The 17,548-nt window shown below is 36.4% G+C and overlaps 1 protein-coding gene across 3 annotated transcripts; it reads right to left on the bottom strand.

Annotated features, from left to right (window-relative positions):
- Positions 1–3,609: 3,609 nt before the first annotated feature.
- LOC145088010 (uncharacterized) lies at positions 3,610–8,909 on the bottom strand. 3 transcript variants are annotated; one of them, XM_079026192.1, is made up of 14 exons: positions 8,189–8,909; positions 7,514–8,107; positions 6,465–7,384; positions 6,342–6,382; positions 6,143–6,220; positions 5,927–5,995; positions 5,747–5,847; positions 5,522–5,600; positions 5,338–5,436; positions 5,182–5,250; positions 4,913–4,962; positions 4,745–4,826; positions 4,471–4,565; positions 3,610–4,161 (listed from the first exon to the last, which is right to left on the bottom strand). In XM_079026192.1, exons 2-14 carry the CDS (start codon positions 7,795–7,797, stop codon positions 4,065–4,067), a joined length of 2,064 nt encoding a protein of 687 aa, XP_078882318.1. In that variant the 5' UTR covers positions 7,798–8,107; positions 8,189–8,909; the 3' UTR covers positions 3,610–4,064. The 3 variants fall into 3 exon arrangements, with proteins under 3 accessions (XP_078882318.1, XP_078882327.1, XP_078882331.1); XM_079026201.1 differs by having other exon boundaries at positions 7,514–7,830; positions 8,648–8,909; XM_079026205.1 differs by lacking the exon at positions 6,143–6,220 and having other exon boundaries at positions 7,514–8,908.
- Between the last annotated feature and the right edge of the window lie 8,639 nt (positions 8,910–17,548).

Here is a 17,548-nt window from a genome sequence, read left to right as displayed (position 1 = left end):
TTGGCGTATTTTCGCGACCGAACTCGACGAGTCGGGACCCAACTCGCTGAGTCGGTGCTAATTAGGAAAACCCTAATCCCTGGGTTTGGGAGCCTATTTAAAAACCTTTATGGCCTTCATTTGCGGCCACCTTGTTCCAGAGAAACCCTATAGAGCTGAGATAGTGAGTTTGAGGGCAAGAGGAGGCCATTCCTTCATCATTTTGTGTGGTTTTGCTTGAAGGAAGAGAGGATCACAAATCTAGAGTGTGAAGGGGACTGGATCTGAGCTAATCATCTCGTGATATCATCTTTGGAGGTATAATCCTTTTCCGTTTCGTGTTATATTGATAGACTTCTTGATTTTAGGGTTTTTACCCTCATGTTATGGAAGATCTAGTGAGTATGAGGTCCTCTTTGGGATTATGACATCAGATCTAGACCATGAGAGGTCCCTAGAGTCATTACCTTCTAAATTTTTGCAAGCAAATAAGCAATTGGAGACTGGGTTGCCATTTCTAGTGTTATTTCTCCATTTGAGGCTTGAATTGGGTTGCATGCACGTAAAGGTTGCACCTTTACGTGACTTTTGAGTGTTTAAGGGTTAGATCTATGATTTGGCTAAGCAGATTTGACCTCAGGAGGTTGTATGAGCAAGTCCATGGAGGAAACTTGTCGAGTCCATATGTAGACTCGACGAGTCGGACCGGGTTGCCCTGGGGTCTGACTCCAGTGGTGACCCGGTGAGTTGAGGGGTGACTCAGTGAGTCGAGTGAGGCTTAGAAAGGGAAGAGTCTATGGGGACGATGGGACTCGCCGATTCGTCGTATGCACTCGGCGATTCTGGTCAAAATGGACAATTGACTTTTGGGTTGACTTTTAGGGTTTGTCAACAAATGGGCCTCGGGCCTGTAGAGGGGTAGAATGATCTTTTACCCTTCTAGGAATTTGCATGAGAGAATATCCAAAATATGAAGAGACATTTATTTAGTGAAATTTATTATTGTGACTAGGCGGAGGCTAGGGCAGTATTCTGATATCGAGATTTTACCGAGATTCCCGAGGTGAGTCTTCTCACTATACTTTACCTAGTGTGGTAATCAGAGCTATGTGATAGTGTACCTTGTATGCTATTTATGTGTTGTGATTCTATGTGATATGTGATATGCATGTTTCAGAGTTTACAGAGCTAGGACCAGTGGGTCCACAGAGTTATGGGACCAAGAGGGTCCCACAGAGACATTCGACCAGAGGGTCATCAGAGTTACAGCCTTGAGTGGCTGATATGTGTTTATGTGGTATTTTGGGGAACTCACTAAGCATTTATGCTTATAGAGTTTTGTGTATGTGTTTCAGGTACTAGTGATGATCGCGGGAAGGCGCCGGCATGATCTGTACACACTCATGGAGCTTTTGTTTATATGATTCTGGGATATGTTTTTCTATGATGATAGTGGATACACTATGTTTATTATTATTTTATGAATGAAAGTATGTTTTAAAATTGTGAAAAATTATTTGAAAATTTGAGTGTTACATGGTTAAAGTTCAGTAGCAACACCGTAAAGGATCGGATTTGAATTGGGAGCCCAAGACTGAGATGCACGAGCACTACCCTAATATGTTTTCCAAGGCTGACTTCGACGAAGAAGTCTGATTCTAGTGTGGGAGAATTGTAACATTCGTTTTTAAGGTATTTCCATTTTTGTCCTTGGCTTAACTAAAATTTGCATAATTGGTCCTTTATGTCAAAAGCCTTGCACTTCAGCACGTACGTTGGGTGTACGTGAGGTATGTGCAATGTACACGAACGTGACCTGGATCACGGAGCTCATGCAAGTACGTTGGGCATCCATGTGGTATGTAGGGCATACTAGCTCAGGTTCTAAACCCTAATTTAGGGGTTTGCTCTCTATTTAATCCACCTTATGCCTCCCTTGGACATTCCTTATCATCCTCCCTTCCCTCTAAACCCTAGGTATCGAATCAAGCCTTGAGATTGAGGATCTTGGAGTCTTTTTGGTAATTTTGTGCATTCTTGTTGAGGAAGAAGGTCCTTGAAGAAGGTGGTGTTGCTTGCAAGCTTGCAGATCCTAAAACTCCTTCATCTTGTGCATCTTTTGAAGGTATAAAGTCCATACCTTGTTGATGTTCTTTCTAGATCTCCTTATATGGGTTTTTATGAGCTTTTTGTCCCAAAGCTTGGATCTTTGTGAGTTTGGAGTACTCTATAGCATATTGGCTTTCCTTTTAGATGTTTTAGAGTGCTTAGATTCATAAAAATGGTTGCTTGATCGTTGCCCTTGGCCCATGCACGAGTTAAGTGACTTAGAGTGTTGTAAAAGTTAGATTTTTGTGTATTGATCCCTATCTAGCCATGCAAAGGCTTAAAGTCAGTGACTTTATGGGTTAAGACATTCTATAATGGTCAGATCTGAAGTTGGGATAAGTGTCTTAAAGGATTAAGACATAAAAGTTGTTAAGTATGGACCAGACAGAGTACACTGGTCTTACTCCTAGTTACCCCTCGCGTAGCCAGGCCCATCCTCGTTGATTGCTGACTCGAGTTATACACCCTACGTAGGAATGTGTACGCCCCATATACGAACGAGAATGTGGACTTGTTAACTTTTTCCGACTTTTGACCTTGGTCAAAAGATTTAGGGGTTTTAGACCATGGAAGGGTAAAATGGTCTTTTTTTCCTTCGGGGGCATAGTTATGGGATTAGACCTATTATTCGGGTTATAACCTTAATTGACTAGGGTTACTTGTTATGTTATTAGATGGAGTCTAATTCCGACAGATCGGGTGTTAGATTTATATGTCATCGGTATCATGTGTGTCTCCTCACTTATTCTTACTTGTGTTGTAGAATAGTTGTATTTGTGGAGACTACCCTGAAGGCGTTACTCTTTGATCCATCCTATCTTGTAAAGGTCATTCACTGTGTGAGAAGTATACTAAAAGGGAGAGAGAAAGAGAGAGTGGATTATTGAGATGAATGAGAGGGGAGTAGGAGGCGGTTGTTACCAAAAAAGGATAGAGATAATGGAAGCAGGAGGTGGCAAGTTGAACCCACAAACTAAGTAGGAGGTGGCAGTAAAAGGGAAGAAGAATTTTGACACTCAATAGGCAATTAAATTAGGGATTTTTTCAAAAATGAGGATGTCGGTTGATAAGCAATAACTCAATAGCCATATAAGCAGGAGGTGGCAAGTTGTATGATTGACGAAGCAAGAAAAGCAATACGACAAACAGGAGATGAAGGCTTAGAAGGACAACAGTTGACGTGGCATAAAACTTGAACTTTCATATAGGTAATTCTAAACATCAAAATCAATGGTAATATCTAAAGTATCATCTATCTATTACATGAAAATAATCAACAACAACAAAAACTAAACAATCAATGCATACATTGCATGGAGAGGATTGAAGATGAAATGTTTTGTTTGTCAAGAGGGCGAAATTTCAACAATTTAGAAGTAAACATTCAATTATTATAGATGTAGGGACAATACGGTTAACTTTTTTAATTATTATAATAACTCTAATATATAAAAAATGATTATAAACTAATAACAACATTGCAAACAAAGATTTTGACAAATATGATATTGCAAACAAAGATTTTGACAAATATGATATTATAACGGTTTATAAAGGATAAATATGATATTAAAAAATTAAAATGAACAAATATGATATTTTGATGTTTAAAAATGTCATATATCAAATTCTCCCCCAAATAATTATGCTTCCACCTCACTAATACCAACTTGATTTCTTTATTTTGATGTTTCTTTGCCTTACGTTTAAGGGTGTACCCGGCTCTTCTATGAGTCATTTCTTTTGTCCATCCCAAGTTGGAATAGTGGTATGACTTTATCCTCCATCGCGAAGCACTTTCACGTATAACACATGTGGAACGTGTCACAAATCCCATTCGCCTCTGAAGGTAGCTCCAAGTATGTAAGCAGTACAGCTTGCTTCCCTCGTTTGTGTAACCGAATCAAATGGAATTCTTTAAAGGAAAAATTGTGACAACTGACAAGAGAAGAAACCAAGCATGCACAAGATTTGTTTTATGGTTCCTTTCTCCTGTGTTCAACCACATACTTTTTTTGCAAATCTTTAAGTTTATTAAGTATTTCTTGGAATGTTGGCCGGGATTGTGGTTCACTGAACATAGAAAGGAAATATATCCCACATCAATTGTAAAGGATATTTTAAACATTTCCATATTAGGGAGTGTTTGGATTGTCTTTTTGAGAGGCAAAAGTTCTTTTTCGAAAAGTTACAAAAAATCAGATTTTCCTAATTTTTCCAAAAAGTCAGTTTTCCTTCTATCTAAAATCCAAAAGTAGCTTTTAAAATGTTTCTACCAAACATCTTTTACATTTTATTTTTTCCAAAAAGGACTTTTGTCTCTCAAAAAGACAAGTCAAACATCCCCTTAGTCCAACATTTTCATCAGATAGAGAGACCAACCTGCACCAACAACTTTCCATTAGAGAAACCCACAGTGGGTCAACATCTTTTGGAATCTCTAGTCGTCGATTCATGAATCCTACAGCTCCGATAACCTACAAGTATCATATGTAAAACTGTAGTTTGCATTTCACCCTTTCGGGACCTCAAGAATCGTAGAGTTGCTTATTGACTTTTGAAGTCAGCGAAACAACCTTAAACATCAAGCTTGATTTGAAGCTTTACTCTTTCTTAAAGCAAAAATAATTGAATTTCATACTTGAGAATAGCATACCTGCATTGGGTTAAGATCATTCCATGGGATCTTCTCAGTGGTAATTTCCCACAATACCACACCATAGCTGTATACATCAGACCTAAAAATTGCCAACAAACGAACCAAATATTGGATTCCAAAATTCAAGAAAAAAAATAATTTCTTTTTCCTCGTACACATACTTACTTTTCATCTGCTTGCTCGTTACATAGGATCTCCGGAGCCATCCATTGAGGCTACAAAAAGGAACAAGAAATCAGTCAAGCCAACATCATCTCTTCTGAAGTCCTAATATAAACAAAACTCTATGCCATTAATAAAATTTCATTTGTGGGTCCCATTTTCTTGGTTCAAGAAAAAAAAAATAGATGAAACCCACAAAAGGGTTCTTGTTCTTCATTGTTATTTTTGGAACAAATTAGGGGAGCTTAAATCAAGAAAGAATATTGAAATACCGTTCCTCTCCCCGACTTTGTTTTGAGGTACGTGTGATGCTTGACACGAGAGAGACCAAAGTCACCGACCTAAAAGATCATATTATAATTATTAATTAGTGAGAAAAACATAAACAAATTAATGCCACTAACCATAAAGGGTAGTCAAAACCATACCTTCACTGTCCAATTCTTATCCACAAGAAGATTTGAAGACTTCAAATCACGGTGAATAATCGGTGGTTTGCAATGATGAAGATAATTCATGCCTCGAGCCTTGAGAGAATCACAAATAACACAAAAAAAAAAATCAAAAAAAGATGATAATTAGTTAATTATTAGCATGCTTGATGCTACTTACGATATCCATCGCCATATGGAGACGACGTTTCCAATCTAATCGGGTTGTATTTCGCTGAAGTATCCGAAACAGACTTCCACTACGCAACAGAAGTCAATTTAAAAAAAAGAGTACTGTATACATGCACATTAATCAAATAATCAATTGAGATTATTTATGCATATTGTCATACGTTTTCATAAAAAAAAAAATACATCGAAAATTTTATGGGATTAAAGAACCAACCGGGGAAGGAACTCTGTGACAATGGATAAATGCGGAGGTGAGGTCACGCAACCCATGAAGAGCAAAATATTTGGATGTCGAAGCTTTTTCATTAGAGATACCTTCAAAAAAAAATTGGATGCAATTTAAATAATCACATCGTTGAAAAGTGTAATATGCATTAACGAAAATAATAGTTACCTCTTGTTTAAATGATACCATCAAATCATCTGGATACTCTTGATATTCAAATAACTTGATCGCAACATCCTGTATACATAAATTGATTGATGTTTTATATTCTTTTTTCTATATGTCCGTTTCTTAAATTATATAAAAGCGTTTGTGTAACTCTTTTAAGTATACTCAATCCCACATGGTGTAGATTAACAATTTTTTTTTTTTTACTTTTCTTACGCTAAAATTTCCTTTTAATAGGATATGCACGTGCATACCATGAGCCTGTGCCCCAAGGTTCCTCAGCTTTGCGAGGGCCTTGCATTTTTTTCAAAGAAAGTTTCAGTAATGCATCAACTAATTAAGTAAAACAAAATCACAAAACATTACTCTCCACAATAAATATAAATTATAATCAAGTCAGAGATGGAGAACATACTGATCCATACCACAGTGCACGATATACAGTCCCACATGAACCTACCAAAAACATAAAATATCAAAAAATATATATATATATAATTTGATAGTTTGCCAAATGACTACAATACCCTTCTCTTACCTTGTCCAATCTGTTCTCCCATTATCAAATCCTCCCACAAGATTTCACTATCGGTTTCCCTCTCCTCTTTGATGATGGCATTGCTTTTAATGCTCATACTGCTGCTTGAGCTACTTGTAGTACTTCTACTAACATGTAATGAAGAAAACCACAACCCTGAAGCCTCGATTTTGTTATTGCTCTTGTTGGTATTTTCCAATAGTTGAAAGTCTTGTTTTGAGGAAACACAAGAGCTTATTTTTGGACAAGGTTCGTGTTCTTGATTGATATCTAACCTTTGCCAACCAAACCTACCAAATATAGGATCAAAAGACTCTACTCTTTCGTTTCCTTTCTGTGACCATGAACTTCCTTTTTTACCCATCCATGCATCTGCTTTTGAAGAAAAAATCTTGTAGATTCCTGATTTGTTTTCACTCTCATATCCAGAATCTATTTTAAGTTTTCTTGTAAAATGCTCCACTGTGCTTTTGGAAAAAAGATCTACAAATGGAGACTGAATATGTCCCCTTGGGGTGCTTGCTTCATGATCCGTGTAGTTGTCTCCCATATTCATCTTCATCTTCACCTTTGAAATACTGACCAAATTTGATATCTTTGAGGCAATTGATGTTTGTAGAGGTTGTTGAGAGTCGATATGACTCCTTACATGATATGGACTTGAAGCACTCGAAACACACATACCCCCAATTAACCCTCTGTTTTCATTACGAAATGGTGAATTTGTAGCAATAATTACAAATCTTTCACCTTTTTTACTTTTTATAGGAAACTCCCCAGACCAAGTCTCTCCATTTACTGTTCGTTCAAGGAGATAATCAGATAATGAACCATCTTTAGATTCCACTACAAGCTCTGTGGGAGTTTTTCCATAAGCTTCGGCTGATGTATATCCATAAAGCTTTTCTGCAGCTCGATTCCTACACGATTCCCATTAACCAAATATGTTAAAAAAAAAAACTAAATGCTTTTTATCTTCAAATTCATATTAAAACGAACAAGAAACATAAATGATCAATTTGCAGTGGTAGTGGTAGTGGTGAGCTAACCAGAAGATTATCCGAAGGTTGAGACCATATATATGTACAGCTTGATCCATTGATTGAATTATATTTAAAAACTGTGATTCTGTTAGCTTCATATCTAAAGGCTCCATGAATCGAAGCTTGAGTTCACCATATGATGAATTAGACCATTGGTGCTCGGGTTTTTTCTGATTACCAGAGAGCATGAGTTTTGATATTTTTTGTTTGAGGTGAGATTGGAGTTTTTCTAGCTCCTGGATCTTTCTTAATAGCTCCTCAGCTGATGGTGTTTTTGTGTTTTCCTCCATTTTCACGCACTTCAAGAACACACACTGTGATTTCTGGATCAAGAAATTGGTTCTTTAACTCTCAAGTTACAGTTTTGGAGGAAACCCAAATCAATAAAGTAACAAAAACCCAAGATTTCTCACTGAAAGATACAGATTATCAGCTTTCAACCTGTTCGTGTCAGGAAGTCTTCATTTTTATAGAAACAAGAAACACAACACCATAAATCACACGCAAGTAAAACAATTTCATACAAAAACTTTCATACGGCTATTTGTAGATCAAGCAGTTGGTTGTTTTTTCAAGCCTTTTCTTCCCTTTCGGGACACCCTAAATGAAGAAAGTAACACAAAAGTCAATGTTTGACTTGCAGACACACGTACACAAGAAAAATGCAGAAACACTCATCACCTATCCATTGCCACACACAAAAACACATACTTTGATCTGTAGATCACTCGACTAAATGTTATTCAATCCCTTCCTTGCTTTTGAAGAAACACAAATCAAGAAATTAAAGCAACAGAAACGTCAGAGTTTGACTTGAAGATATACGCAAAAAGATATCATAAAAAAACACACATTATCTATCAACTTACACACACACAGAACACACTGTTTTGTAAATCAAGGAATTGATTGTTTTTCAACCCTTTTCTTCCCTTTTCGGGCAAACTCAAATCAATAAAATTGATAGAAGAGTCAAAATTGACTTGCAAAGAAAAAAACTCACATTAACTATTCGTTTTCACACACAAAAACACATACTGTGATATGTAAATATATCAACTGCTTGTTTCTTTAACCCTTACCTGTCTTTTGGAGAAATTCACAATCAAGAAATTACAGAAAACTGAAATTTAAACTTACGGACACACATATGATCTACGGAAATGGGGTTTTTTGTTGAAGATGATTTTTTAAGATGCAAACACTGATGATAAACCAACTAATTTGGTCTTTAGTTCTTCTACTCTCTTTCAGACGCAAATCGAAGTTGAAAACCGTAGATCTGTATCTTCAGCGAGAGAATCAAAGAAAATTGGTGTGTTAGCGTGCCTTGAAAGGTCTCCCCTAAACCCTGTTTTTGTTCTTTCAACTTATAAACTAGTATTATGGAAAATGAGTGAAAGGATCTATCAAACTCTAAATTCTGTACAGATTTAGTTATTTTTTTATACGATCATTATTTTATAGGGATAATGACTTGAAAGGGTAACGAACTTTTACTTTTATCACATTTAGTCACTAAACTTTTTTTCGTTATCTATTTGCCATGAAAGTTCGTTTCCCTCTAAAAAGTTCAATGACTAAATGTGAACAAACCTCCTCTTGTATTATGTTTTAGCAAATTATTTATTTTTGTTAAATTGTAACAACATTTGTTGATGAAGAAATCTATGAAATAAAAAAACAAAACAAAACCCTGAAAATATATTTAAAAAAAAACAAAAAACCAAAACCAAAATAAAAAACCAATGGTTTGACATTTTCCAAAATAAAAAATCAAAATTTCCAATCTGATTTTGGTTTTACAAAAAAATGAACCATTCTCACTGATGTGAATTATGACCATTGGTTTGGCATGCGAAATTTGTGACATCCCATGAATATGTAGTTACAGCATCGTTTGAACTCGTAATTCATAGTAAGGGGTTAGAGTATCATCGCATGAATACGTAGTTACAACATCGTCTGAACTCGTAATTCATCACCTACAGGTTATGGGCCTGCTGGTGTTTCCACTGGGTTGTCTAGAATAGTCCGTGGTCGCCATCTATACTCTGGTAGATGACTACATCGCCACATTGCTGGTTAAGGTTATGGTATCTCCTTTCATCCTACATCACATATTCATCGTCATCTATTTACCTAATTATGACCACCTTTCTATCATCACCTATCTCTCATCATTTTATTTCATCACACACCAACTATTTCATCTATCCATGTTTCATTTGCAATATATTTGTAGATATAAAATAAATATATCGTTTAAATCTTTTAAAACATGTATAAAATCGTTCATCCAGCATAGACAACAAGTATTCAAATAAAATACCATAAAAATACTTCATATCTATGTGTAAGATGAAAGTAACTATATATACCATAAAAATCTCATAAATGCTTCCTAACTTCGAACCCCAAGGTTTACTCTACTAAAACTTCATATTCTCGGCTCTCCGAACCTAGAAGGGTCCAGATCTATCACACCAAAAAGCTCAAGATAGCTCTTCCTCTCACTCTACACACTCAAGCTCGCTAGGGTTCTCACTTATGGGAATGGTAGTTGCAATTGAAGGCCATAAGTGCCTTTAAATATGGCTCGGGCCCAAAGATTTAGGGTTTCTGCCAACAACGCGGGCTCGTCGAGTCACCTCACCGACTCGTCGAGTCCATTCATTAATCCGAGTCATCAGTCGCGACCTTACTCGACGAGTTGAGGCGTCAACTCGTCGAGTCTCTCTTCTTAACTCAAAAGAAAAATACTTAAATGATGATACCTGGAAATCCGGATGTTACATTTTGTTTTTTTATTTCATAGATTTCTTCATCAACAAATGTTGCTACGATTAAACAAAAATAAATAATTTTGCTAAAACATAATACAATAGGAAGTTTGTTCACATTTAGTCATTGAACTTTTTAGAGGGAAACGAACTTTCGATTTTGTTCACATTTAGTCACTAAACTTTTTTTCATTATCTATTTGCCACTAAACTATTGAAACTGTTCACATTTTACCCTTATGACCGGTAACAGTCGGTCATAAGGGTAAAATGTGAATAGTTTCAATAGTTTAGTGGCAAATAGACAACGAAAAAAAGTTTAGTGACTAAATGTGACAAAAGTTGAAAGTTCGTTACCCTTTCAAGTCATTATCCCTATTTTATATTTGTTGTTCAACAAATATTTATTTTTATCGGGTATTACAAGTTTATTCTGTTTATGTGTTTAAGAATTATCATTAAATTCATTATTTCAAAGAAAAAAATATATTAGTTTCATATATGATTACCATTAAACTAATTTTTACATAATTATTTTTATTTTTTTCGGCCATCATCGATTTCCTTTAATTCCCTACGAACACAATTCCAAAAAAAAAAAATACTATTTTACTTGTTTATTTTTTTAAAAGAATTACAAAACACACGGTCTCCTCCTTTCATTTTCAATAAACTCCCACACATCCTTTATGTCGAATTATCAAAGGTTTTTTGTCAAGATTAATATTGTTAAAAATATTTATTATCAAGGTAAAAAGTGTAATTTATTTGGATGTATTTTGTGAGTAAATTTTTTGTACAGGGTGTGGTTTGTTGTTTTATGCTTCTTCGGGACTGCGGCTCACTATTTGAAATTTTGCATATACATGCGAACTTTTATTCGGGTATGGTTCAGGGTTTGGATCTGGGTTAAACCGGACTTGAACCGGGTATTTTACCCGAGGTATATATACTTGTTTGTAGCTGAGATGGATCATTTTTTCATAACACACACTTTGCATAAGATATTTTAGCTATTATTTTTCCACTCGTCTTTTCCGTCTAGATTAGGGTTTCTCTACTTGTGTCATTGTTGAGTCTGTAATCAGAGTCTTGTATATCATTCTTGTTTGAGTGTGAGAGTTTTGTATAGGTGAGGTTTTAGCTGTAAGTTTCCAAAAAAATCAACTGGATCTTATTTTTCATTAATGAAAAGACATGTTGATGTTGTGATAATTCGTTCTTTGTGTTTTGTTTTAAATTTTTGAAAATGGTATCATAGAAGGTTTAAGTCCTATGTCATTTTTTGTTCATCTGATTATTGTTCCTGAGTCGAGTTAGGGTTTTCTTCTCTTCTTCGAGTTAGGGTTTCTTTTGTTCATCGAGTTAGGGTTTCGGTCTTTTATCGAGTCTTCTTCTCGATCTTTGTTTTGATTTGGATTAAATCGGGGTTGCTCCTGGTTGTTCTTTGATGTGGTTCTATAAACTTCATCTCAGACATCATCCTTGCTTAAGAGTAAACATTGGCTTGAGAGTAAACGTTAGATCTAACATATTGTTACCTCCAACGGCTAACGTTAAGCCACGGTAACCTCAAGAGCGCAAACGGTGCAATCTGAGTGGTTCCTGGTGTTCTTTGGCATTTGAATGTCGTTTTTGTTTGGTGTTAAGTCTATCGATCTTGATAGACCTAACGATAAACTACTTTGTTGTTTTGTAGAGCGTATTTATGGAGCACTGTAAGTTTCACACGCTCTATCACTTGTTTGTTCAGGTTATATCTTGGGAGTTTATCTGTTATCTTGTTTTTTTATTGTTGTAACTACTACAACATGTAACACTCTAAAATTTCAAACAAATTTTTTTATTTCTAAATCACATAAAATTAGTATCACATTTTCTCAAAACCGCAGTGTATCAATGTCAAAAACACAATTCAACAAAACAACAGATAATATCCCAGAATCCTCGACATAGTCTCGAGCAGGTGTGTACAATCAAGCCAACGGTTTCCCGCGATCCTGAGAAGTACCAGAAACACATAACACACAACACAATAAACACGAAACTTAGTAAGTTCCCTAAAATACCACATACACAAATAATAAGCCTCTCATGGTTATAACTCGGCATGGACCCTCTAGTCTCATGCGTCTCGATGAGGACCCTCCGGTCTCACAGCTCGGGTTGGACCCTCCAGTCCTATATCTCAGTGAAGACCCTCTGGCCTCATAACTCGGTTTAGACCCTCTGATCGTAACTCAGTAAAGCACAGAATAATATAGCATACATCACAAAGATAAAATGCATAATATCACATAACTCAGTATAAGCATATAGGACCCTCCGGTCGATAACTCAAATAAGACCCTCCGGTCACACAGTATTACCGCTCAGGTAAGTATAGTAAGAAGACTCACCTCGGAAGTAAGCAAGTAGATCTAGTACCCCACGAACATTCTAGACTCCGCCTACACAATATAATTATCTCTAATAAGCAATTTGCAATAACCACTCCGAGATGGTAAGCTAACTCCTCCACTAAATCTTAAAAAGGCTGAAAAGACCATTTTACCCCTTTATGGTCTCCAAGGTCCACAGTTGACCAAACCCTAAAAGTCAACGAAAGTCAATGCTCAAGTCAACAGTCCATGTTGACTAAACTCGTCGAGTGCATCTATATGACTCATCGAGTTCCTTCGCTTTCTCTGAAGTATCAGGAAAATCCAACTCAACTGGTCGAGTTGTCTCATCAACTCGCTGAGTTGTAAGGCGTCCAGTCCGTCGAGGAAAACCCTAGCTGACTCGTTGAGTTGGCTCATGCACTCGTTGATTCCCTCTAGACCAATTCTCATTCAGACGATTCTAAGCAGAAATAATGTCCTAAACTCTAGATCTAGCCTCCCAAGGCTGAAATACCACGTAAAGTTGCAAGCTTTACGTCCATGCATGGCATCTAGGGCTCGAAATGCCATAATAAGCTCTATATGGGGTTTAATGGATAAAAGCTTGTCACTAGCTTGATAAAGCTTGGATCTTTGGGTTCAAAGGACATCATTCAGTCTAGATCTGATGTTTCAACTTCTTATCATGCTCAAATGACTCAATAACCAAAAGATGGATGGGAGAAAGCCCTAAAACTCCCTATCAGGAGATCTAACAAAAGAAATGATCAAGGTGGTGAGTTTTTACCTCTAAACAGAAGCTAACACTGAAGAACACCGGATCCAAAAGTCCCTCCTCTTTCCAAGCCTTGATGCTCTCCAACCTCCTTCCAAAAGTGCGCTAAAACACACAATATTAGCCTCTCTTTCTCTCACACAAGGTTATAGCTCGATTAGGGTTTCTCACAGAGTGATAGGGTGATAAGGGAGGCGGAAATAGAGGCTTAAGGTCCTTTAAATAAGACACAAACCCTTAAAATTAGGGTTTTCTCAGTTAGCACCTACTCGTTGATTCAAGGTCCTCCAACTCGTCGAGTAGACTCTAAAAGTCACGCGACCATTAACCCTTGAAGGTTGTTGGTCTTGTTTCTGTATTAGCTTGTATTCCCCTTGAAAATTGGTTAGAGTTCGGTCTACTATAGACGTTGGTTTAGCCAAGGGAACGCAACCTGTTTTTCTCATAGGTTGTATTAGTCATGGTTAAAGAAGCTCTAACTCCTGGATCTGGATCTAGAACAAAGCGTCCAAATCATTATGATTTTGATGATCCTCTTTTCTTACATCCATCTGATAATGGTATTGTTTCTATTATTTCCTATAAACTGACTGGTTTTGAGAACTTTTTAGAATATGGAAAAGCTCTATTACTAGGGCTCTAAAAGGAAGAAATAAGCTAGGATTTGTTGATAAGACTTTTCCTAAACTAGTTGTAGATGAAACTAAAATTCATAAATGGGAACGTGTAAATGTAGTTGTGTGTTCTTGGATTTTAATTTCAATTTATGAGTCTTTGTATTGTGCTAAAGTTTCTTCTGATATTTGGTCTGAATTAAATGAGACTTACCACAAAGCTGATGGTTCAGTTGTTTTTAATATTCACCAAAGAGTTAATTCTCTTACGCAAAGTGGTTTAACTGTATCTGAATATTATGGTAAACTGGATGCTTTATGGAAAGAGTCTACTGGTCTTGTTAATTTGATTGAATGTACATGTAAAGCCTTTGCTCAGTTTAGTAATCATTCAAATTCAATGAAACTGATGCAGCTTTTGTCTGGCTTGGATGATACATTTAGTCAAGTTAAAAGTCATTTATTGCTTATGGAACCACTTCTTATTGTTAAAACTGCTTTTCCTGTAGTTTCTCGTGAGGAATCACGTCAAAAGGGTAGTTCTATTGGCCAAAATTTCACAAAGCCTTAGGCCTCTGCCTTTGCTGGAAAATTTAATGATAAAAAAAAACAAGTTTCGTGGAAATTCAAATTTATAATGCAAACACTGTGGTCTAAAGTGACATACCATTGAGAAATGTTATAAGATCATTGGGTATCCCAAGGACTTTAAGTTTAAAATTGAGAATCAAAATGCTAATAGATCTATTTATGAGAATGCATGTTTATCTACTAATGTTGATGTTGATTAGGCTAAGTGTGTCACCTCTAGAAGGTTAGTTACAGGATATTGTGTTTATTTTGGTAAGTCTATAATATTTTGGAAAAGTAAAAAAAACAAGATAATGTCTCAAGGTCTTCGACTGAATTTGAATATAGAGCTTTAGCCTATGTTACATGAGAGATAATGTGGATTTTGAAATTATATTTTGATTTAGGAGTTAAGGATTTGTTTCCTGTAAAAGTGTTTTGTGATAATGATACAACCATTAAATTGGCTCTTAATCCTGTGTTTCATGAAAAAACAAAACATTTTGATGTTGATGTGCATTTTGTTAGAGACGGAGCTTCAAAAGGGATTCTAAAAATTGTTAAGATTGCTTCAGAAAATCAGAGGGCTGATATTTTTACTAAATTTTTACCAACTAAACAACATAATTTTTTTTGTTGTCAGTTGGGTTGTTTGATCCATTTAAAGTAGAATGATTTTTGGTTATCTTCCCTCGATGTTAATCTTGAGGGGAGGGGGTGTTGAAATATCAAAGGTTTTTTTGTCAAGATTAACATTGGTAAGAATATTTATTATCATGGTAAAAAGTGTAATTTATTTGGGTGTATTTTTTGAGTAAATTTCTTGTGCAGGGGGTGGTTTGGTGTTTTATGTTTCTTCAGGACTGCGACTCACTATGTGGAATTCTATATATACACGCGGACTTTTATTCGGGTATGGTTCAGGGTTTGGATCCGAGTTAAACTGGACTTGAACTGGATATTGTACCCGAGGTATATATACTTGTTTGTAGTTGAGACGGATCATTTTTTCATAACACACAACACTACTAGAAAAATGACCTTTAATGACGCGCTTTTTACGACACGCACTGATTAATGATACGCATAAGGACGTGCCCTTAAAATAGTGTCATCTCTCCAAAAAATTTAAGGATTTACGTCACGCATTATTGCGTGCCCTTAATTTAGTGTCTCAAGAAAAAAAAAACACGGAGGGCGCTTTATCTTAAACGCGCGTCGTCTGTACCTGTCGCTTTATAATTTTAATGAAACGCGCTTTTAGTAGACAAGGGGGGAAACGGAATCTCCAAAATTTTGAAAACCCGCCTCGTTTTTTCTTTCTTCTATCTATCTTTCATCCTTGCAATCCACTCTCCCCTCTCTGACACTCTCTCCTCTAGTTCTCCTTTCATTCTCTACCTCCCGTCTCTCTGTAAACCCTAAGCCATCGCCACCTCCCTTCTCTCTAGCACGTGCTAGGGTTTTATTTTCTTCCAAGCTTCCGCTTCTCTCGTTTTCTCTCAACCCAGTACATGCGAGGGTTATGAAATAAAGAAAAACCCTGATGCTCCATAAAGACTCCTTTCTGAAAAATATCATGTAAAGTCGTAGAGACGGAGTCTGAAATCATCAAGAGGAGAACAAGAAGATAAAGTGAAGGTGAATCGTAATTGATCTGCGAGGTCTCCTCATTAATGGCGTCGACCAAATCTAAAACCTCGTGTTCAAAAAAATTAGAAAAGTTGAAGACCCCGCCATTGCAGGGACCATTATCTAGGGCTTTTTCAAGGAGTGTTCTCTGTAATGTTCGCTCCCTCACCTCACCTCCTATCGGCGACCTCAAGTCATCTCTTTCCACCAGCGACCTCGGCTTATCTGTTTCCACCAGCGACCTCGGGCTCACCTCACGTCACCGGAGACTACAACGACTGCTCAAATTTGCAAGCCCTAAGTACGATTAAGGTATGTTTTTGTTTACATGACCGACCTTATCTTTATCTCGACACTTCTCAACAACAGTCATCGACTTGCTCAGCCGACCGATGTTCTCCACATCTCCAAATTCTTGCCTTCCCATGGTCCGTCAGTTAGATCTAATTCGCCAAAGGTATGTTTTAGGACCTAGAGACGTGTGCTCTTAGGACCTAGAGACGTGTGGTCTGCGTTGTGGCCTGTTAATCGGATGGAAGCCTGTTAATCACAGAGAATCAACTAATCAGAGGAGACAAAAGGGTCTCCTTTGTTATCAGCTTACCCTTGACTGTCTGTGTGTTGTTTTCCAGGTTCGTATCACAACCCTTAATCATGTTTTTTCAATCATTTCCATCGATTCTTCAATTGGATTTCCATTTTTAGTTTCTGTAGTTTATACCCTTAATTGTTCATGTGAAAGAAATGATAGATTTGATTTGAAGTTGGTTGGATTTTGCAATCCCATTCAGATCTCTAGTTTTAATGAATTCCCTTTAGCTAGATCGTTTTCGGATATCGATTTTTGGTTCGGGATTGCAAAATTGGGCGTAATCCACGAGAATATGTGAAAAGCGAATGTTTGAATATCATCGATTTTCGATTCCCATTTTAGAAAAACTGTATTATCTTCTATTATTGTGGTCTACCCACTTCAATCGGGTAGACGATTCAAATGTTTTTTTTGATTTATCGTTTTACCAAAAGCGGAAATTAAATTTGTACATTTATTTGTTGTTGTTATTTGGAAATCGATTAATTCGTACATAAAAACACTATCATTACTGTTTAAAGCTTGACGATTCCAAAAAACACGACCAAAACACTACAATTTCGTACATAAAACACCATCATCACTGTTTCGATTTTGTGTGAAATTTCGAAGTCTGAAAAACTAACAAACCACTGAACAGATAATCAAGGAAGAAAGCTTTCGATTTTCATGGGTGGTTTTGACAATCATG

Source organism: Lactuca serriola, chromosome 1 (genome assembly GCF_051521515.1).
Source record: "Lactuca serriola cultivar US96UC23 chromosome 1, Lser_US96UC23_V15, whole genome shotgun sequence".
Classification (NCBI taxonomy): Eukaryota; Viridiplantae; Streptophyta; class Magnoliopsida; order Asterales; family Asteraceae; genus Lactuca; species Lactuca serriola.
This window is presented reverse-complemented; position numbering and strand designations above follow the sequence as displayed.